The sequence below is a fragment of the Malurus melanocephalus genome, unplaced genomic scaffold (genome assembly GCF_030028575.1).
Source record: "Malurus melanocephalus ecotype Western Australia unplaced genomic scaffold, MMel_1.1 scaffold_800, whole genome shotgun sequence".
Lineage (NCBI taxonomy): Eukaryota > Metazoa > Chordata > Aves > Passeriformes > Maluridae > Malurus > Malurus melanocephalus.
Window position 1 is genome coordinate 25868 of NW_026624032.1, and position 21066 is coordinate 46933.

Sequence of the window (21066 nt, forward strand, 5' to 3'; positions counted from 1 at the left end):
TTCTTCCCCCAACCTCATATTATTATTTAGGACAATACCAACCAGGGCTGGGTTGATAAGCTTATCAGCTGGGGATGACAACTCTCTGAGTCATGGYCCAATTGAAAAGCRATGGAGGGAACAGGAGGAAGAACTGTGTCTGGCAGGACTATTTCAGCACCTCAGTGCTGAGGACCAGCAACRCATTCAGAAGTWGAAATGCAGCAGTTTATCATGGATAMAATGCTTCTCTAACTGCCTGCAATAAAGTTTGGCTTTGTTTTAGCTGAATAATTTTAGGTAACAATACCATCAGTAAAGAATGTCCCAGTGAGTGTCAATAATTAAACTGATTAATCATAAAGAGAGCCTTGCAAGCTTTTGGAGCAAAATATTAAAAACTAACCTGATCACCTGTTTTACTTTATTACAGTAGATTGCATAATGCAGATTTATTTTTCAGATTTAGAGGGGCAGAACATCTTGAATTAAGATCAGCATTAATAACCTGTGATTACCTCGATATACACTGCAATTATTCAAAAAGCCATGAAGCCATTTGCATTGCTATCTTGCCTACATGCCATCAAAGATACGGTAACTTCAAAAGTAAATACTGTTTCTTGTTCTTTCTGTACCTCAGTATGATCCAGGATTTAAATCTGATCAGTAGCAACAAACTCAGTTTCACAGTTCTTAAACCATCCCTCTCAGACTTCAAAGTCAACAACTTAGAGCTACCCACCTGTACCAACCCAGTTTGAAAAACTGAAAAAAAAAAAAAAAAATTGATTAAAATCTATTTTCAGTCCCAAAGTCAGGATCATAGATAYGTCTGAATTTCTCAGGACCAGAATCCTCCACAAGTACAAACTTACGTGTGTTCCTGAGTGTGACTCACAGCTTTTCTTTAACACAAACACCTTCCAAGGAACACCTGGTTTGAGCACAGTGACCCAGTAGAATGGCTCATAACCAGCACCTGTCTCCAAGCACATGACTCAGTGTCTCCTCTGCCTGAAGACAAAAGTTTCCTAAGTGTTTTAGTTAATCAAAACATCAGATTTAGCTAACTAAAATCCCCTTTYGGCCCAATTTTATATGCTTAGAGCTTTTCAGTGTCACCAGGCATCATCCTATCAGACATGCAAAAACACATATTACATTACAAAGAGTTTCTACTACWTGGGAGCACAGAATTAAACATCTGTATAAATTGCATGACTGTAGCCTCAGTAATGAGTTTGTTTTCTATTAGCTCTGCTCAACTGCTCCCAAGGTTGTTCATTTCCCAGTCAGCTATTACCTGTCTGAAGTGCATTTCTGTGGCTGAAAAAGTGCAAAAGCTTCTCCTGCTACTTAGCTCCTCGAGTATGAAAACACATATTAAATTAATCAATTCAGGTGGAAAAATTAATGAGAGAGTAGAAACACTCTTGGTTTYTCAACCAGTCCAGGATTCATAGACCTCAGAAAAGGACTGCAGATAGCCTAACAGCTTTGCTTTTACAACAAAACACTATAACATGCAGGCTTCACCCTACYTCAAGTTTTGGTAGGATGAAAGATACTCAGGTAGAGAGGAAACAGTATTGTCTTCCAAGAGAGAGCCCCTTAACTGGAAAAGCAGCTGAGAAAGAAAAACATGGCAGCACTTTACAAATATTCTGAAGAAAGAACCTGGACTTTTTTTTTTTTATTAGACTTTCAGAGAGCTCTGACCTCTGAACACAGCATGGTAAAGCTGGCAAGAATACGAATGCAGAATAATTCACTATGTGATTTGTTTCCCATATCAGCCAAAGCAAAGAGCAAGTTACCTTTGAACTGTTGCCACACAGGTGCATCTGTTTGCTTCACTGAACGAGGCTTTCTGAGAAGCACATTGGAAAGGCTGAGTGCAGCAAGCTGTGAAAAGGGTAAGCATCATACTGCAGTGACCCCAGAGTTTTATAGGGCCTGGGACACTGCAGGGCAGCTCTCTAAAGAAACGGCAAACACTGAAGCTGTGCTTAAGAGCTCTGTGCTAAAGAAGCAAGGAAACATGCAATGAGTGTAACATCAGCAGAGAGAACAGAGTCCTGAAATGAATAACATGTTGGCTACCTGGGGAAATGTTGCCTCACGGCATGGAGCTCAGAGCTGGATTCTCAGCAGGGCTCATTGTTATGGGATACCCTCCAGGATGCCATACTTGAGCTGATGCTGTGTGTGCCACAGCAGCTTGTAACCAGCTCACCYTGCACACAGAAATGCAGCTGAATGGAAAACACAAAGTTCGCTCCTCATGACACCTAATGAATCCATASAAGCCYATGATGAAACATACGGTATGTAAACCACATTTAAAATATAACTTCTTCATTATCCAGCAAAATCTAAATCTGAGTCTAAAAACTGACCAGTGTTGGGATTACAAATGCCCTCATTCTAGGAGAAAAATGCTRCAAGGGAATATTTAGGTGAAGACTTACTCGAGTAAATCAAATCAAGTCAGGCTGCAGAAAATGCAGTGAAGTTTATGTTTAGTAGAAAGGGGTGATGATTACCGTGACAGTCTAAAGTGACCCTTTAACGGCAAATCTAAAAACATTCATTTTGGTGGCAGTGAATCAAATCAAATCACCATATTGGTATTTGGGGGCCTCATCAGTCAAGCATGGAATTAAAATACTTTTAGAGTATCTCACACTTTTCAGGCATAACCTAAAAATCTCAACCATGGGAAACAGTTCAACTTTGTCTGGTTTTTTTCAGGGTCTGCACCACCTGCTACGTCCAACAGCAATTCAGCTGTTGCCAGTTAAGCAAGGGAAGAAATTGACCGAATGCTCAGCACCCTCACACCGGGAGGTGAGCCACACGTTTGGGAGGAGCCGGTACCGAGCAGGTGTGGGCATTTCGGAGGAGCCGGCACTGACCAGGTGTGTCTGGTAAAAGGGAACAGCAGAGGAGGCCGTGGTAGCTCTGAGTGCGCTCAGATGACCCCACCGTCACAAACACGGGTGGGTGTGCGGAGGCTGCCCGTGGGAAAACGCCCCTTTCTCACATTTCGGAGCCCAGGGAGAAGCAGCCCCGGGCGGAGGGGACGCGGCGGGAGCTGCTCGGGGGCGAGGCGGCCGCTGAGCCCGGCCCGGAGCCGCCGGCCCCGCCGCTCCACAGCCCTTTGTTGTGGGCCGCGGCCGCGCGCGCGCTGCTCGCCGTGAGGGTGGGCGCGGGCGGGGGGCGGTCGCGCCGCCGCCGAGGCCGCCCCCGCCGGCCCCTGCCTCCCCCCGGGGCGGGACTTGGCTCCCGGGGGCCGAGAGGCTCCCCCCGAGCCGCCGGGGAGCGCGGGGCGAGCCCCGGTGCTCCTTTGTGCGGAGCCGGCCCGCCCCGCTCCGCTGCCGCCGCGCCGGGCTGTGCCCGCCACACGCCGGGGCGGGTCCGGCCGCTCGCCGGGCAGCGCGCCGGGGCTCCCCCTCCGTCCGTGCCCGGCCCCTGCCTCCCGCTCCGGGCAGGATGGTGGACCTGGACAGCGAGGTGCCGCCGCTGCCGCCGCGGTACCGCTTTCGGGACTTGCTGCTGGGCGACCAGGGCTGGCAGAGCGACGACAGGTGAGCGCGGGGTCGCGGTGTCCGCGGCGGGGTCGGGGAGCGGGCGGGGGCTCCGGGAGGGCTCCTCCGCCCGCGGGAGCGCAGCCCCGGGGGAAACTCGGCCGGGAACGGGGTGCGAGGGCCGCCGAGGGGCTGCGGTGGCGCGCCCCGCCCGCAGCCGGGGCCAGGCGGGCCGGCGGCCCTGAGCGAGCGCGGAGCATCCCGCAGCCTCCGGAGCGCTGCCGTGAGCGGCGGAGCCTTTCCTGCCCCGCGGCGCGGCAGCAGCGGGAGCGGCACAGGTGAGAGATCGTCTCCCTGTGATCACCGAGGGAACGTCCCGGACAAAACGTGCTTTGCCCGTTAGTTCAGAGGCGAAGTCCAGAATGCCTTCGCTGTCCTGTATCCAGGCTTCTTTCCACGTAGTTTCTTTTCATGCAGGGATGCTAGGCATGCATGCAACTCCCATTATTTTATTCCTTTATGAATTCCTTCCGTCTGTCCGCATAYTTAGTTAGAATCYGATAGAAAAAGRTTTGTTTRTTTSAAGWCAATAATAAACAAAGAAACCCMTTACATTGARAGAAMCAATCAGTCCGGGAATGTGTGTTTGGTTTGGAAGTGCTGAATGAACAGCACCAGCATCATTCTACTCTGCTGGACCATACACCCTTGTGTGTCAATCGACTGTTCCATGATCCCATCTTGCAAAATTGTGTGTTGTATCCACTTTGTACCAAGAATGTCTTGTAGTCAAATGACAGAAAAGCAAAATTGTCAACATTTAGGATCGACTGTAATTTATTTGAATTGTCARTCTATGTCTTTGACTTGGCAGTTAGAAACTTGGTAATGCTGTTCTACATGCTCAGATTTTGACCATTCCTTAAAGAAAGATGGATTCTTATTGCTTGATAATCATAAGATTGAACCAATATGTAACTGAATGTTATGGTTGTTTAGGAGAATCTGCTCTCCATTGAAGCAGTGAAACAAATAGTGTTTGTTCAGACASTTGTGRAATGTTTARTGAYRTCTTCATATAGTTACAAAGAAATGAATGCTGTTTTTTTGGAAATGACAGCATTGTAACTACSTAATGGAGAGTTAATTAGTGTGTGTATGAAAGCATGGTTTTACTGTGTAAAAAATTTATATGTATATTGTAATGTAGCCATCACTTGTGATTACAGTGTTCTTTCAGATTTTAGAAAACGTTCATCCACTTGCCTTTTATTTCCTACTGGAATAGGAAGAAACTCCACAAGCTTTCTTATTTGGACAACTTTAGTTATTTGTTTTGGGATTTGATGCCTAAAACTTACAAAACATTCATTGTATGCGTTTGTGGRTGATTTGGGCTTGACAMTTTTTCCACCTCTAGGTTAAACCTCTGCCAAGCACTTCCTGATGCTACTTGTTTGACTTGCACTTTAGGAAGTTACTTTCTATGGGAGATGTTTGATGTGGTCTCAAATAGCAAATAATGTAACTGCACAGCCCCAAGCATCCTTTTAGCTATTGTCTATTTCAAGTCTATGTGCATTTAACAAAATGAAGATGAATAGTCCTTAAAAGAATCTTGATAGAAGAATTATAGCATGAAAGTCTTCCAGAGCATGGTTGCTGTTTGAAAACTGCAGCAAAGARCTGGTGAAAAAATGAATAGTCAATTTTAATTATTTCATTAATATTCCAACAAGCATTATGAGAACAATCTCAGGCACAATCTATAATATAAAAATGGAAATGGCTTTCCAGATCTTCCTGCATTGCCCTGTGCTGAGGCTGGGCCCAGCTGTGCCATGGCTGGAGGGTTTGCAGGGCTTTCCCCACATTGCAAGCAACACTGTGCTTTACATGAGGCTGTGATAGCAGCACTCTCTCCTCCAGCTCTGCAAGTTACCATAGCAGTATTTTTGGATACCAGTAACWGAACAAGAGCCATGCTTGAAAAAATCCTTTTGTTTGTCTGTCCAGATTCTTACTTTCCTGAACTAGAGGTGTCTCGTGTAATACAGAGATATTCATTAATTACTGTGTTGCTGGAATATTACTGCTATCCATTATAGAAAAAGCATACATGTTCTGCATAGAAATAGTGTTAAGTGGAATATTTATAATATTGGACATACTTCCAGGAAATATTGATTGAGAAAGAGTGCAACMTATGGSGATGCTGAGATCAGCTTCTTATTTGTTTGCAGTGATGGGTATTACACAAGCATGTATTATTTTTGTTTGTTCTGTTGTCTTTTCTTTGCACTCTTGTGCAAATGGTTCTTGTTTGGTTTTGGTGAAGCAAATCTTTGTTTTAAGCAGTGTGCAATATAGATATTGCCAGAGATGTTGTTTGTAACCTTTTCAGCAGAATGGATGTTAACTATGAATGGTATATCTGAATACTGAAACACTGTTGAATTAGCCTTGTAGTATGGCTGCACATGATCAAGATAGTTCACTTTATGTATTGACCCTTGGCTGAGATGCTGGAAATAATTTTCTGCCTATTTCCAGTTCACTGCAGTTTCTGAATTCACTTGCTCTCAACTCCGGCAGTGTGAATGTATGTTAAGGATTTTCCATCTGTGTGATCTGTGAACTTCAAGTCTGTTACTAGCTATACTCTGTGTCTTAGTTCCATTCTTTTTTTGATCTTCCCAGTCTGTTGAGGGATCTCTCTTCTCCTTCCATTATGCCCTTTCTGGAAAAATGCCTGCTGTGTGCTGATAGGATCCATCTCCGTTTTTCCAGATGCTTATTGAGTCTTCAGAGTGGGGAGGAGATGGAATTATTCCTCTCATGTGCCACAATTCACYCAGGATTCTGTGTCACCAAATCACAGTTTTAATAGCCTAGTTTGCCATTATATGTAATACTGCGGTATTTAATAATAAATATGATTGATACTATGTAACCTCTCCTCTTTATGTTGAAAGATATATTTTTGACATAATCGTTCACTTTTGAGACTGTAATGGTTATGTTTCTTTAAGATGAGTTTGATCACTTATATCATCTTTTAAATGTTCCTCTTCATTTATGAAATGCACACGTGCTTGTAATAGGACTCTCATTCAGGAAATTTATTCTTAGATCTGTAATTGTTTGGAGACAGATTTTYCTTTCTTGAGGATTTCTATAGGGGAGCTTCACTCAAACTTTTTTCTTTGACGTCTAGTTCATGATCCATTTCTTACCTGTATTTCTTCAATGCAAGAATGTTCATCTCACTGCTTTTTGCAYTTCTGTCCCCTCTCCCAAAAAAATCTGCTTTCATAGCTTAAATTCATAACCAGCTTTGCAGTTGGGTTCATTAACAGATGGGTTCTTGGCTGTCATCTTCCACAAACCGCCACATTGGATTGTATATTTATTTTTCATAAAAGAAGTTGCTGTGTGTAGAAGAACATGGTGAATCTTTGACAAGCGATCTTGTTCAGTAAGAAGGCTGCTTTGAATAATTTATTGGCATTCTTGAATTTGCTGAGTGTTTTTTTCAAAAAAAAAAAGGATGTTAAAACCTGTTACGGTTTTTGAAAAGTTAGATTTTCAAAGAGCCTGGTTGCCTTTGAAAACTGTGGAGATGAAACCTGATGCTTGCATTACTCTCATTTTGAATGGAAAACGCTTCTAACAAGCCAGCATATAAAAGATCAGCCCAGGCTAGAGCCATGTGAATGTCTCAAGTGGGTAAATTCTGTGGCCAGTAAATATTCCAGGCACTGTGCTGAAGGTCAAGAGAAGATTATGTCACTGACTTTCTCAGTAGTTCTGTAAATATCACTAATATCCCTTTGTGAAACTTCATCTTGCTTTCATTCTTGAAAGTATCTGAAAATGAAGCAGACTGTTTTGATTTGCTGGATATTCTGAGAGTTTATTGACCATTTTAGTGAAATGTATCTTTCCATTTGGCTGCTGGCGAAGTGAGCAGAAATAAAGGGGGAAYTTAGCGACTAGCACAGGTTATCCACCTGTTAATTCAGCCAGGTTTCACTAAACTGTGATGGTAACAGTAAATGATATAATGAAATGTTTCACACTCTACTGATCATCAGTCTTTATTCTTACCAGCTATGTTGAACAGCAAAAGAAATAAAATTAGAAAATGCCCTACCTGATGAAGAAGTGACATGTTCAAAGCTGGCAAATAATTTGATTCAGAGGGGAGAAAAGAGGATGTTTCTTTTAGGTTCCTATGTAAGTTTTGGAAAACTACAATGTAGAGGTTTTTGTATATATAAATAGTTACCATGTGTTTCAAAACAGCCAAATCACAGCACCCTAGAGGTGTAAAGAAAGTATTCTGAGCTAAAAATTGAAAAGCATTTACATTCCATCCATTTCACTGCCTTTTTATTAAGGCCTTTAGTATCTTGGAGAGCCCAATTTACCTAACATTTCTTAAATCATTTATATACAGACATTTAATCCTTTTTTTTTTTTTWATCTTCATAAGCTTCTAAAGAAATACATTTGTTTTAGTGAATTCTAGTAAGGCAGGAGTGTTTCCCACCATTCAAGCATGACTGCTTATTCTGGTGAACAGTTCAAATTCTCCTCTGCCTGCTCTGGCTACAGCCAGCTCACCAAAAATGGCTTGAACTGTGCAATGCCTGGGAATGGTTTGGCAGCTGGAGTGTTCAAGGAAACAATATGAACAGATAACTCGTGGGTAGTCCAACCCCCACCTTTGGAGCATCAGATTTCATAACTTTTCTATATGCTGTTGCAAGATATTTTTACAATTTCACTCATGGAACAAAAATTTCCATTTTCCAATTCTGTAATGTTTTTTTCTATTCTGTATATATATATATATATATATGTATAACAAGAACATTAACTGGTGCTGGAAATTAATTTCAAATCCTACTTCTGTATTGAGATTAAAATTTGAGTCATTTTGCTACAGTATATACTTTAATTTTAAAACTATAGAGCTAAATTTTGCTCTATAGTTCTTCATGAAAGAACTGTTCTTACACTGAGTACTTACAGGATTAAATTAAAATCAGTCTTCCATTCTAGTGTGCTTTCTGCATAAATGCACATTACCACCTATCTGGAAAGGAAGGAGATTCACATAATACAGAACACCTCCACACATCACTTGGACAATTGTATCCTGCTGGCTGTCATGTTGACTGGTGACTTTCAAGGAACAGCTCCCCACTGTAAATCTCAGAAGGCACTTTAACAGTCATTTGTCAMGGTGTGAATTAGTGAGCAAAGCCCTCCCTTTGCCTTTCCCGTTTGGAAATCACCTGAGATTGTTAAACTAAAAGGGGATAAAAAGCCCACACATTTCTGATTCAAGTGATTTAAAATAACTGAGTCTAGATTCAACTTGTATAAAAATTCCATTATAATTTCCTCAAAAGAAAATTCTRTTACAGTTTCTTCAAAATAATCCTTCTCTTTCCTCCAAGAAATACTTTAGTCAATTTGGTCTCCTCATTTTAGAAAACATTTTAACTTACAGGAATTCTTTCACTTGACAGAGGTTACAGATAAAAGGACTTGAGCAGATATTGTCAAATTTGTCTTGATTTGCCCTTGTAACTAAATTTCAAAACACCTAACAAGATTTAGAAGCTGAAGCTCTATTGTAAAAGCTTGATTTTAATTGAAATTTTTCAAGATCTTAATAGTCTAAGGGAGAAAGTGTTTTCATATCTGCAGTGAGACTCTACATGGTAGTAGTTGGAAAGTTTGAGTTGCCCTGAAACCTGGAAAAACTTGCTGGGTGTACAGGCCAAGCCCTTTCTCACTGCTAAGAAAGGAGGTTAAAGAAGAATACTGACATTTTAAAAACTGCTGCATTTGCCACATGAAGAAGCCCGAGTTTACACTCTAGTGKCAGGTTTGGGAGTACGGTTCCAGAAAAGTAAACTTGTTAGTATCTCCATCCTTGTAAATCTTAAGATCCGGTCCCTATTACAGATAGAACACCTGTGTGTAAGGGAGAGAAAGGAATGCTTTTTAGAGGCAGCTCCCTCAACCTCATTCTATTTTGTGTTTTATCATCTTTGTTGCAACAACAACAACRGAGGCCAAGATGCATTGTTTCCATGTTTAAATATTCCACTTAAAAGAGCACACAGTGGAATTGGGGAAGGACATGGAAAGAGAAGAGTAACATTTCAGTACTGTTATGACTGGATCTGTCCAAAGAAGACTTTGGTAGCACATCCCAGCAGAAGTTTTGTACTGCACAAACCATTTAAGTGTCTCATCTTGAAAACTCTCACAGACCAAGTAGTTTTCCTCCTCTGGGACAACATGATGCGCAGTTTGTAAATGTACTTGGTACTTCAGTCATTACTTAATTATAGACTTATTGCTAAAGCTCTTATTTTTCCATCTACAACTTGACACATACTACTTTACATCTGGCAGACTCTATAATACTCCATGGGGAGCTAAAGCAGTTCTTTCCCTCTTAATTTTATGATTATTATTCTAGCACATCCAATGATTAAGACTATTTATTTTATAATAGTAAGCTCTGTGCTGCACTATGCCTTTCTTTCAGAATGATTCTTCTGTAACAAATGGTAACATCGATTCAKGTTGTCTCCCCTTTATCCTGCAACAAAGAAATAGATCACTTGGAGCATCAGAAATGCATTTTTTTTTATAGAAAGAGTAAAGTTGTAAAATAAATCTACTAATCATTCCTGTGCTATACATTCAGTTTCTAGACTTCACAATTAAAGGTGATCTTTATCTTACCTGAATTCTGAGGCTTAAAATAAGCTCAAGTGGTTATACTAAATCCACTAAACACTTTAAATGTGGATCKTTCATCTTTTTCCAAGCAAATGAGCAAGTTCAGTCCTTCCTGGAGGCCTCCAGTCCATGGTCCCATAATTTGTGCCATTGGAGAGAATGCCATTCAAGAGCTGTAAATGTTCTGCAGCATGGACGATTTGGTGCAGAATGCCTTAAAACAGCTGTTAAAGATTTCAGCCTCCCCCATGCAATCATCTGCTAATTATGTTAGCAGTCAACTTCCTGGTGGGAAGTAGCAATAAAACAGAAACAGTCATTAGGAGACAAAACCCAGTGTTTATACTCACAGATAGAAACAGTGATATTATTATTTACTCAGAAGTATCTCGAGGGACAAATCCTGCCTCCACTTATGGAGTTATCTGTTGGGAAGTTCTGTATTTTTGTGGTGGAAAGCAGGTCGCTGTGTCTGTCATCTCCGTGCCTGCCTTGCCAAGTACCAAGCTATGGAAGGTGTGGAAGCAAGGCATTAGGTTAAGTTCACTGCAAGTTATCTACTGAGTTAGCAAAAATGAGAAAACTGCCTACCCCTGTGCCTGGTGTGACAACCTCCTGCTAGATTTAGCCATGAATAACTACATCTCCAACAGCCAGCACAAGGATCATATGCCTGGCAGGGACTCGACACAGTTTGAGCAACAGTCCTCATTGTGGGTTAGCTCTGCCAGGAAAGTCTGGCCCTCTCTCCTACAGGATTCTGTACCCTGAGGAAAACCCCTTTGGCATTTTGTAAAGAAAAGAGTTTTGCCCTTTAGCTTTTTAGGATGTTCATGGCATTTACTGTATTTGTAGCTTAAAGTTACAGAGCTCCTTCTCAGTATAGTGACTGTTAAAATATTTAGTAAGGAGTAAACATTATAAACTAGCCTCAGTCATTTATTGTTCCAAATAACAAAAATGTTCTATAGATTTTATGGTTTTCTCACTTTGTTTTTKCTTCCCTTTGTGGCTCAAGAAAACTGCAGCACACACAAAACCAGGATTAACAAATCTAATTTGAACCAAATGCCAATGGGAAAAAAACCCCAAAAAGCTGCACTGAAAATGGAAAACTGTGGTTATGTTTGTTGCTTATGAGTAACGCCTGTTAACACACAACACTGACTGACCCTGGAATGGGATTTAGCTTCTCATCTTCACACCACTGATCAGGACACTGATCACCTATCGCTGCTGTCCTGTAGATCTCACCATGGAACAGGGACAGCCCTAACAGAGGGACTAGAGGCTAAGCTCTATATTTAGCTGAATGTACTCTTTTGAGAAGTGAGCAAGCACTGTTTTCACTGTGTATGGCAATCTGGAATTTGAGCTTTGTTCAAATGGGTTTAATCAGTTCAACAAATGTATTTTGAAAAGCCATTTTTTGTAGATAATGTCCTGTTTTTAATTACTGTTTTGCTCTCTCAGTAGTAATTCAAAGAACATAGTACAAAAAGTGGAGCAAACTACTCCGATAATCAACCAGGTTTTATAAAGGCTATCAAAATCTAAGTAGATTTTTCACCCACCTAAAAGTATYGTAAAAGCAAAGCCAGTCTCATAAGACCAATTCCAAATATCATCATGTGTCTCATTGACACCGAAGACTTCATTTACAAACTACTCAAACAGTGATCCACACAATCATTTATTTTTGTACTGGCACTGACCGCAGATTGTGTGAAAATTGCAATTTAGCTAAAATGATACAAACAACATTCAAAGTGCATTGAATTAATTTTAAAGTCTTGATTAATTTTTGCTTTGATTTGTCCTATTTTTTGGCAGTTCACAGATCACAGTCTTGAGTTCAGAAAAAACAACAAATTCAGATAAATTCATGCTGACATTATGAATCCATTTAAAACAATTAATCGTGGCAGTCACTGTTTGTGACCAGCTTAACTGGTGATTCAGAATGTTGGGATTTCAGYGTGGTGTTGGCAGAGTGTTGCATGTAGGCAGAACAAGGCTGGCTCCTAGGAATGTTTCAGATTATGGAGGAAGTACCTCTGAGGGTGTAGGAGAGAAGAAAATTTCAGAAGCCTCTAACAGACAGTCTGCTGGGATATACCATGGGCTAGTCTGAGACTGTTGTCAGGTTTTGGTCCTAATTTCAGATAAGAATGAGCTGTTAGAAGATTATTTTTAAGATTATGAGGTGAATGTCTTCTAAGGCAGGTGAGTGGGGACAGAGTCGGGTGACAACCTGCTGCTATTGGACTTCAGGCTCGGCTGAACTGAGCATTTAGAAATTCCTTTCTAAGCTGGCAGAGCCATCTTAGAAAGGTGACAAAAATGGCCATATGGAGAGAGCTGGGAATACTGGGAAGACTCCTGTGTTTTCTTGTATCGCCCTAGACATCTGAAAATTGGCTATCAGACCTCCTGGCATCCATGCAGCCATTTTGGTCCATGAACCCAGACCTCTCCTCATTTTATCCATGCACTCCACCCAAATCTGATCAGCATTAAGATCTATAACAGACTTGAAAACAGGATGACATAACAACACCTGACATAATCTTCCTCACCAGTACAATTAGCTAAAGAGATCTTAAATAACTTGACTCAAAAAAGCCAGGAAAGTCTGTAATTTTGCATTCATTTTTGAAGTTACATTTAAGTGGAGAAATAATGTTTACATTGACTAGGCCAGTATGCTGAAGGCATTTGCTAAATGATCTTCTAAATACGCACTAGGCACAGGTTGAAAGTTTGACGATATTATTCTGAAAAATTAAATACTGGGCAAACTATTCTGCCAGCCATAAAACGGAGAACAGCATTTTTCTTCAGAGAGTAATAAATGTCATTTAATATGAATAAAGATGACAGAATTAAACTTTAAAAATATTGTGAAACTTGATATTTTAAATTTTTCTTAAACTAATGAAGAGATAATTAAAACCATGCCTTATGATTAATCAGGAAGTGTAATAGCTCACTCTGAGTAAGGAGACTGAGATTTATATGAAGTCAGTAATTATATGTACCCTGTTAGCTGTGGAAAGAACAGTATCAGACAGGTGACATTTTGGAGATAATAATGACTTTTAAAGCACTTGTTCAATTATGCGTTCAGAGTTCTTGACTCACTGCCACTCCTTAATGAGACATTTATAATTTATATTAAAATTTTGACTTTTTTTTCTGTGTAAAACAATAATCATATCTATGCATCCGGCTGCATTTGAAAGGAAGAAATCAATTCTAATCCACTGTTAGATATATTGGACTCTATGTATGTTAAGTTGCAAGTATTACTTCAGAAATCTGACATATTTTATCCTCCATCTGGATGTCAACATTGGAGCCAAAGCATCTTTAAATACTAGAAAATGAAGACAGATATGTATCAAGGTGCAATTCTTTTGGAAGGAGTCATCAGCAGGAAATGTCATCAGCACTCTTCTCCTGTTGATTTGGGAGAGGAAATGGAGTCTCCACAACCTTTTCTCTGTGGGAAGCGTCAGGAGAGACACCTCCTGTCAAGTGTTGGGCTTTTGGTTTATGTCTTTTCCTAAGTCTCTGCATGAATGCTCCTTCTCTTTGTATTTATCTGTTAAATACTCGTCTTTTGTGTAGCTGTTAAACGCGTGATTGTGGGAGACTGGAAGTGTACACAGCTCCCATAATTTCAGGAAAATTGCTRTAATCTGATATTCAGCTCTGTATTAACTTCTCAGAGTTGTTGGCATTCTAATGGCATATTTTGGGGTGTTGTCTAAGTGTTTCCAGATTGCATATGTGGACTGTCTCAATATGAAACTTTAAAAAGACACTCCTTTTTATAAAGTTACCCTGCTCCTGGGCATGTGTAAAAAGCATATGCAGTATATTTTTTTTTCTTTTTCACTTTTTAACACTTCAGCTATAAATGGAATCTCAGAAAAGTTCTTTCTAGGCTTGTTAAGGTATCTGTGGGAAGTTCCTGACAAATTTCATTTGACTTTTTATGACTTTTTTCCTTCTAGATCAGGCATGATTCCTGTAATTTTTTGCCCTGTAATTTGTTCCTGTAATTTTTTATTTGTAATAAACAAATACTGTTGATCTAAGAAAAACTGTAACTTTACAATCCAGAAAGTTTTATATCGACTTTTATTTCATAAGAAAAAAAAAATTTCAGCATTTATTCCCTATTGCAAAACCTCTATTTTAGATATAGCTTGTAAAAGGCATTGTTCATTAGAAATCATGTACAGATGGAAAAATAAAAAAGCAAATACCAGTTCTATTCCTTACTTTTCCATACTCTTCTCTTCTAATCACTCCTTCACCTCCAACAGATTTATAGTTCAAACTATATCTGTGGAACCCAAACACCAGTGTTTTATCTGTGGGATTGCCATGCCATCTTAAGTGCATTGGTACAAATTCTCCATCACTACTGTATATTATTGTTTTGGCCAGAGTTTTATTCCCTATGTGTCATTTAAATGCTATGAACCCATTAAATCTACATGGATGAAGTTACCCAAAAAGTATCTTGACACTTACGGAGGATTGGGACACATATAAACTTCTTTAAAGTAATTTGCAGAGAGATTTTCATCTTTTGACTTTGAATATCACCTTTTAAAGAGAAGTCCTGTTCATTTCAACAGGAATATTTATGGGTCTTAGTCTGAGCAGAAGAATTTTTTTTCCATTGAAGTACCAGGCAATACAGTGTCAAGACCTATGAGCAACTTCATTTATTGCACCTTGATCCAGTGTAAYTTATTAAGACAGCAGATATGACTGCAAAGATTTTCCAATATATGGAAGACTCAAAGCTAGCTTCCATTGCCCTTATCACTAGAATAAATGTAGCAATAAGAGGTAAAATAGAAACACAATCTAAACAAACGTCCTGTAAATTCATATGTTGATGTCTTCGTYATGGAATGTGAAATAGTAGTTCATTACTCTAAGTCTCAGTTTATAAATGACATGTATGGCTACATTTTCAGCCCTTCCCTACAAAGTTGGGATGTATGTACAARTAGTAATTACTGGGCCCCATTCTGTGCTACCCAATGTTGAGGTTCATGGAGCATTGTGCCAGTGTACCCCTCTTATTTTATTTATTTTTAAATGGCAGTGAATACTGTCAGTTCCTGAATAGACTATYTCAGGTGACAGCTTAGCGACCAGTGTTTGACAACCTAAAAATATTCTAGAAGATTGAGGRCTTCACAGATAAGACATGTGTCAGTCAAAATATTTAAAAGAATATGCTAATTTGTTGTTATTCAGTATTTCAAGGATGGTGATGCTTTGGGTGCTTCTGTAAATACAACTTCTCTACAAGTCCATTGCTATACAATAAGCAAATGCAAAAATGTTAACTGCACATTGCAGCACTTGGTTTTCTTGTGAACCTTAGCACTAGGTCCCATTTCAAGTACTCTCTTTTGCCCTTTTCTAAGACAATATAAACTGAGTAATTTGGAGTATCAGAAGTCCGGGAAACTAATTATATTAAGAACCAGAGCATGTCCGGTATTTCCTTTAATTTAATTTATTTTAATTTGGAAAGTACCCCAGGCTGAAGTTTACGATGCCAAATAATAAACTGAAATAATCTTTTTTTTGTGTGTAATTTRTCATCAGAGATAAGCTAGCATTAAAGAAGGTGGCATTTAAGTAGCTAAGAGGAAGTGTTACTCTTATTAACCTTACAMGGAATGCTCTCATGAATTACTACATATCTCTCTAAACCAAAGACAGAAGATCTAAATCTTATAAGTCTGGCTGAGGTTTTGATAAGATGTTACAAAGRTAAACATAAGAAATAAAATTACATGTCAAGTTGATATTCAGAATAAAAAAAATGTACTCATATGTGTATAAAGTTAATTTAGGAGCTTCATTGAAAATCTGATGATTTTCAAAGGCATAATACAGAGAAGCCAGGGTGGTACAGAAAATTTCCCATTGGTATTTAATCATCTCACCCATTATATGGCAGCATAAGTGGGATTGCTGGATAAATGCTGAAATACTGGCATAAATAGACTCCATAAATACAATAGGAATGCTATTTAACAGTGTATTTGAATATATCASAGATATACTTTTTCATTTCCAGAGGAGGAATAGTTCAACACAGTCAACTGRTATATTCTATTGATAAATTATACTGAATTCCTTTTCAATTGTGCAGAATTGAAAAAAAAAGGTTCTGAGAAAAACAAAACCAAAACTCCAGGTAGATTAATTTATTTAATCTCTGTGTCTAGACTGAATTGGCTACAGCTTTCTCATCAAATTCCCCCAAGTCAGTCATTATTGCACAGCTTCATTAGTGATATGAATCTGGACCATTTTGAAGACAAGACATTTTACACCGCGTAATTTTAACCAAAACTGTTTCATTCACATTTTGTGCTTATGATGTACATTTCACAGCACTCTGAGGTATGAAAGCATGATTTTAAAACTTCTATTTGTAGTTTTTGTGGAAACCTTTAAGAGCTGAAGAGTAGAGTGCTGAAATAAGCAAGTGACCACAGACAGTGCAAGAAGCCTGGGCTACAGCAGGGATTTAAATCAAAGAAATGCAGGCGAAGGGCATGTTTTCTCTTTTTATCAATGATAAGAAGAGTGAATTAGATGTTAGCATGTTTAAAATGTAGGAAGAAATATAACCATTGTCTCCCTGCTCTCCCAATGAAGTTGGCAAACTACAATTCCTAAGCTTTGTATTGCCTTCCAGGTAATTTCTCCGACTTCCAACTGTAACAATCAAATTTTACACCCTCAGTTTAGTGACAGAGGTACCAGGAAGGGAAGATAGACAGATACATGCACTTCGAAAAGAGAAAAAAAAACTCTTTGACTTTCTAAGTCACACAATCCTGGAAATCGTTCATACTTCTTTTCACTTATTAAAAATATATACCCTCCATTTGAATTACAAGATAAAATCCTAGAAAAGGGTGAATGCAGTAGAATATTAGGAAACCTGAGCTTAAAAAGTTAGTGAAGTAGACTAATTTTCTTATAATAAAGGGATGAAGACTGAAAAGTCAGGCACAAATCAAAGTTCTTTCCTCTGCTGCCTTATGAGACATGAATTCTTAGCCTGTGGTGAGACAAACAGCAAAAATGTCATTTAATGGAGTGGGATATATATCTATATATGAGGGAAATATGTTTAGGTATTTTGATCTTTTCTAGGACCAGATGTACAGAAGTCAGAGTCTGGTTAATAAACACTGATGAACACATTTTTACCTAAAAAATTAATACATCCACAACACAGAAAGAGAATTAAATATGTGGATTTTTAATTCCTTTGCGTTGTGACTAAATAGATGTATAAAATTTGAATTTTTTTTTTTTTCATTGATGTTGGTTTAGTGTTCTTATTGTCTGATTTTAGGGCAAGTAAAGATTTTGCTTTACTTAGTCAATTTCTGATTTATAGGTGCAGCCAGCCTCTGCTTCGTTATGTCAATAAGAAGTTACATGTTTTATTCTAATAGAAGTATCTCTGTTCAGTCTGTATATTCCTTTATGAAAAAGGGTTTTGTGCTGTATTTTTTTTCAAGTTGTTACCTCCTTATTCAGTAGGTTCTTTTCCTCTTTGACTTTCAAGCCGATTTATTATTCTAAAAATGTGAAAAAATTGCATGTTTCTACAGTATTTTTACTGTACTTTCTTTAAAAAAAGAAAAAAAATCTTCTCTGAGGATAATTACTCCATCTAATATCATAACACATTTGTTTTACTTTTTTGGGTTGTTTACTTCTTTTCCTTTATATGAGCATGTGATTTTTCACCTTCAGTATCAATCTCCAGAGAACCTTTTGAAATGCCTTATAAAAATTTTAGTACATGATGTTCACTTTAGACTTCCCCCTTATCTATCTCTTCCAATTATCTCGTAATGGAGCAGAGTGCTACAGCTCATAGTCTATTTATATCTGTCATTTGCTTCATTCTTAGTTTGTTCCCAGGCTAAATCCAACTTGTAGATCTTGGCATGGGTGCCATTTCTTCTTTTTTCATCTCCTGTTGACATGCTAACTAGTACTTATATTTTTGTCAGTCTTGGTGTACATTGTAAGAATATTTTGGTTTGCCTTTTGCCGTGATTTTATTTACCTGCTATTTTTGACTTTACTCTTATCTGTAATACCGTGGTTACAAAATATGTCAACTCAGTGTCTGGCACCGGAGCCTAGTCACTTGTAGGGAAGCAGAGTGGCTTAAGATTCCCCTCTCAAAAAGAGCGAGGCAGAATCCAAGCAATGTGCAGCAAGTAGATGAGACACAGGACCGGGATGTATAGATCAAATATGGACTGAACAGTGAAGCATGCAGGGTACTGAGCTACCTTAATCTGGAAGATATATAATACTCAAGAGACACTTTGAGAGAGTTTTGAGGTTGGTGTGGCTTTTTAGAGACATTTGAAGACAGCAAACATGAAAATGGAAGAATGAATGTAGGAAAAGTAGACAAGATTACAGCAATAAATGGAACAGAGSCTTCCTCTCGACAGAAGAGTGGCTCGATAGCCTTCATGTGTAGGTATGTGTTTGTGCAGTAGGGTGGGACCGGGGATTTAGCTATTGAATCTGGGTAACTGCAACTTCTCCAGAATCAGCTTAGCACAAAAATATGACCTGTTAAAGCCTCCTTTTGGGAATACTGTGTGCATCTTCTTACTTTTACGTTTGGTTTGCTCTTTTGACTATGCCTGTAAAAGGATCAATTTTGATTTTATAAACACTACAAATTGAAATAGGGAATTACAGCATATTTTAGTAAGCTATCAGTGTATAATGCTGTTTCAGTTGATGGTGTAAAATTATACACCTGAAATTCAAGATTCTAAGTTTCTTAACTGCCATTGTTAAAAGGGTGAAAGCTCTTAAAATATTCTCCTTTTTTTTTTTTTTCTTTTTGCCAGCCCTATTTGTCTTTGTTCAATTATGTTTCTTTTAAAATGGAAGAGTGTCTGTGGAAAGGCAGACTTAGTCTGTTACTTAGCAGATTGAACTGGTCTGTTTGGTCATTTGTTTAGCAGACAGTGGTAAGTGATAAGAGGAAATAATGTAAGAGCAGACCAAGTAACACCCTGTGGCTTGTTTTAATACAACCTCATTCTGGTATACCCCCTTTTCAGACATTTCCCTCATTTCCACACATTTCCTTATTATCTTAATTTTGTTCTTACCATCAGTRTAGTTATTATTGAAACAAAACGTCAGTGTTTTCCCAGTCATACCAGAGTGTTTTGAAGTGCTAAATGTGCTCTGGAGCTTCGGTATTAGTTAACATTTACAGGCACTGTCATTAAGGAAGGGTTACAAAGAAACATCTGTAGCATCTTAGGAGAAACTTTTTGTGCAGTGGGCTTYGACTGGATGATTATTAGCATGGTAAAGCAACAAGGTGCTATGTACTGCATAAACTGCCTCTATGATCACATGAATGCAGTTCCATGAATACCCCCCTGTACAATCCTAGAGCAGAGCTTTTGGTCATTGYCTCCCCACCCACCCTTTTTTCCCATTATTTTGTTTACCTGGACATCTAAAGAACTGGTCCATTAACTTTGTGGCAGCAAATTTCTGCTTTTACACCAGTACAAGGAAATAGTTTGTAATCATTGTAAGTCAGTCAAACATTGCCAGTGCACTGAGGGCCTGCCTTTTCCACTCTCCCGGAGTGCTTACTCCTGCTGTACCTTTGCATTAGGTGTAGTAGTCACAATGATGAAGATAAGTCTGATCAACAAACTGATCTAATTGAACATCTCCAAAGGAAGGAACACAGTCTCCAGTCAGAGCAAAGTCCTAGTCAGATGAATGTAGAAATCACCCATTTGTCAGGCTGTGAGCAGAGACTCTCTCTCACTTGTACAGATGGCAGTTTCTTCCACTGGTCACAAAACAACTTCCTAACTTGACAGTGTGCCTATTGCTGTCTGCCAACAGTCAGCACAACCTGATTTATGCGATTTTGTGTTTATATCTGATTTGTACACAGATCCKTACTGGTTTATCTGGTAATGAGCAAATCAAGTGTTGGTTGGTCAGTTCTGATAGATTTAATGATAGTTGGCAAGCAGCTGTGTTGTTGAGAGCAGTGAACTACATGTTCATAAATAAGCAACTGTCTAGTTCCAAACATAAATCAAACAGCTGCTGCATCTGTAAACTAAAACCTGCCAATATGACTGTCCTGGAAACCTGATAAATATCAGATGATTAAGTGAAGGCATGCAGCTGACTATTGCTTAATGATTTTGCTGCTTCTGCAGAGATCCTAAATCCACACTTAGAAAAGACTCCATACTGAGCACACACACATATTTTCCAGGTTGTGTACACACTTGCCTGCAAGTTTATCAGTCACACACCTCCTGTCCTGAGCCCTCTGCACTGCCAGGCTCTGGCAGCAGCTCCAATAGTGAGCTCAAACCCAAGCCCAAGGCTTGTCCCTCTCCTCCTTTCAGGGCTGCTCTGCAGGCTGCAAGAGAAAGGGACATTCATGCCCCTCTGTTCCAGCAGCCTGAGCCCGATGACATTGTGTACTTGCTACTGCACACACTGAAATCCTGGGCAGCTGCTTTTATTTGCTACATCATATGGCTTTGCTACTGCTTCCTCCAGCCTGTGCTTAAGCTTTGTTGTGATGCCTACTCTCTCTGACTCCTTTGTAACACTTGTTTCTCATGTTTTTATTCATTTATCTTTCTTCTAGTTGTGTTTTTTTTTTTTTTTTTTA

The 21066-nt window shown here is 39.1% G+C and overlaps 1 protein-coding gene across 7 annotated transcripts in view; it reads left to right on the forward strand.

Annotated features, from left to right (window-relative positions):
- The first annotated feature begins 3325 nt into the window (after positions 1–3325).
- LOC130584940 (potassium channel subfamily T member 2) overlaps positions 3326–21066 on the forward strand; it is a 111479-nt gene continuing 93738 nt past the window's right edge. For 2 of the 7 annotated variants that reach the window (XM_057385222.1, XM_057385225.1), the window contains exon 1: positions 3326–3572. In XM_057385222.1, the coding sequence (XP_057241205.1) occupies positions 3478–3572 (95 nt within the window). In that variant the 5' untranslated portion in view covers positions 3326–3477. The remainder of the gene's footprint in view (positions 3573–21066) is intronic. The other 5 variants (XM_057385220.1, XM_057385224.1, XM_057385219.1 and 2 more) reach the window with 3 other exon arrangements.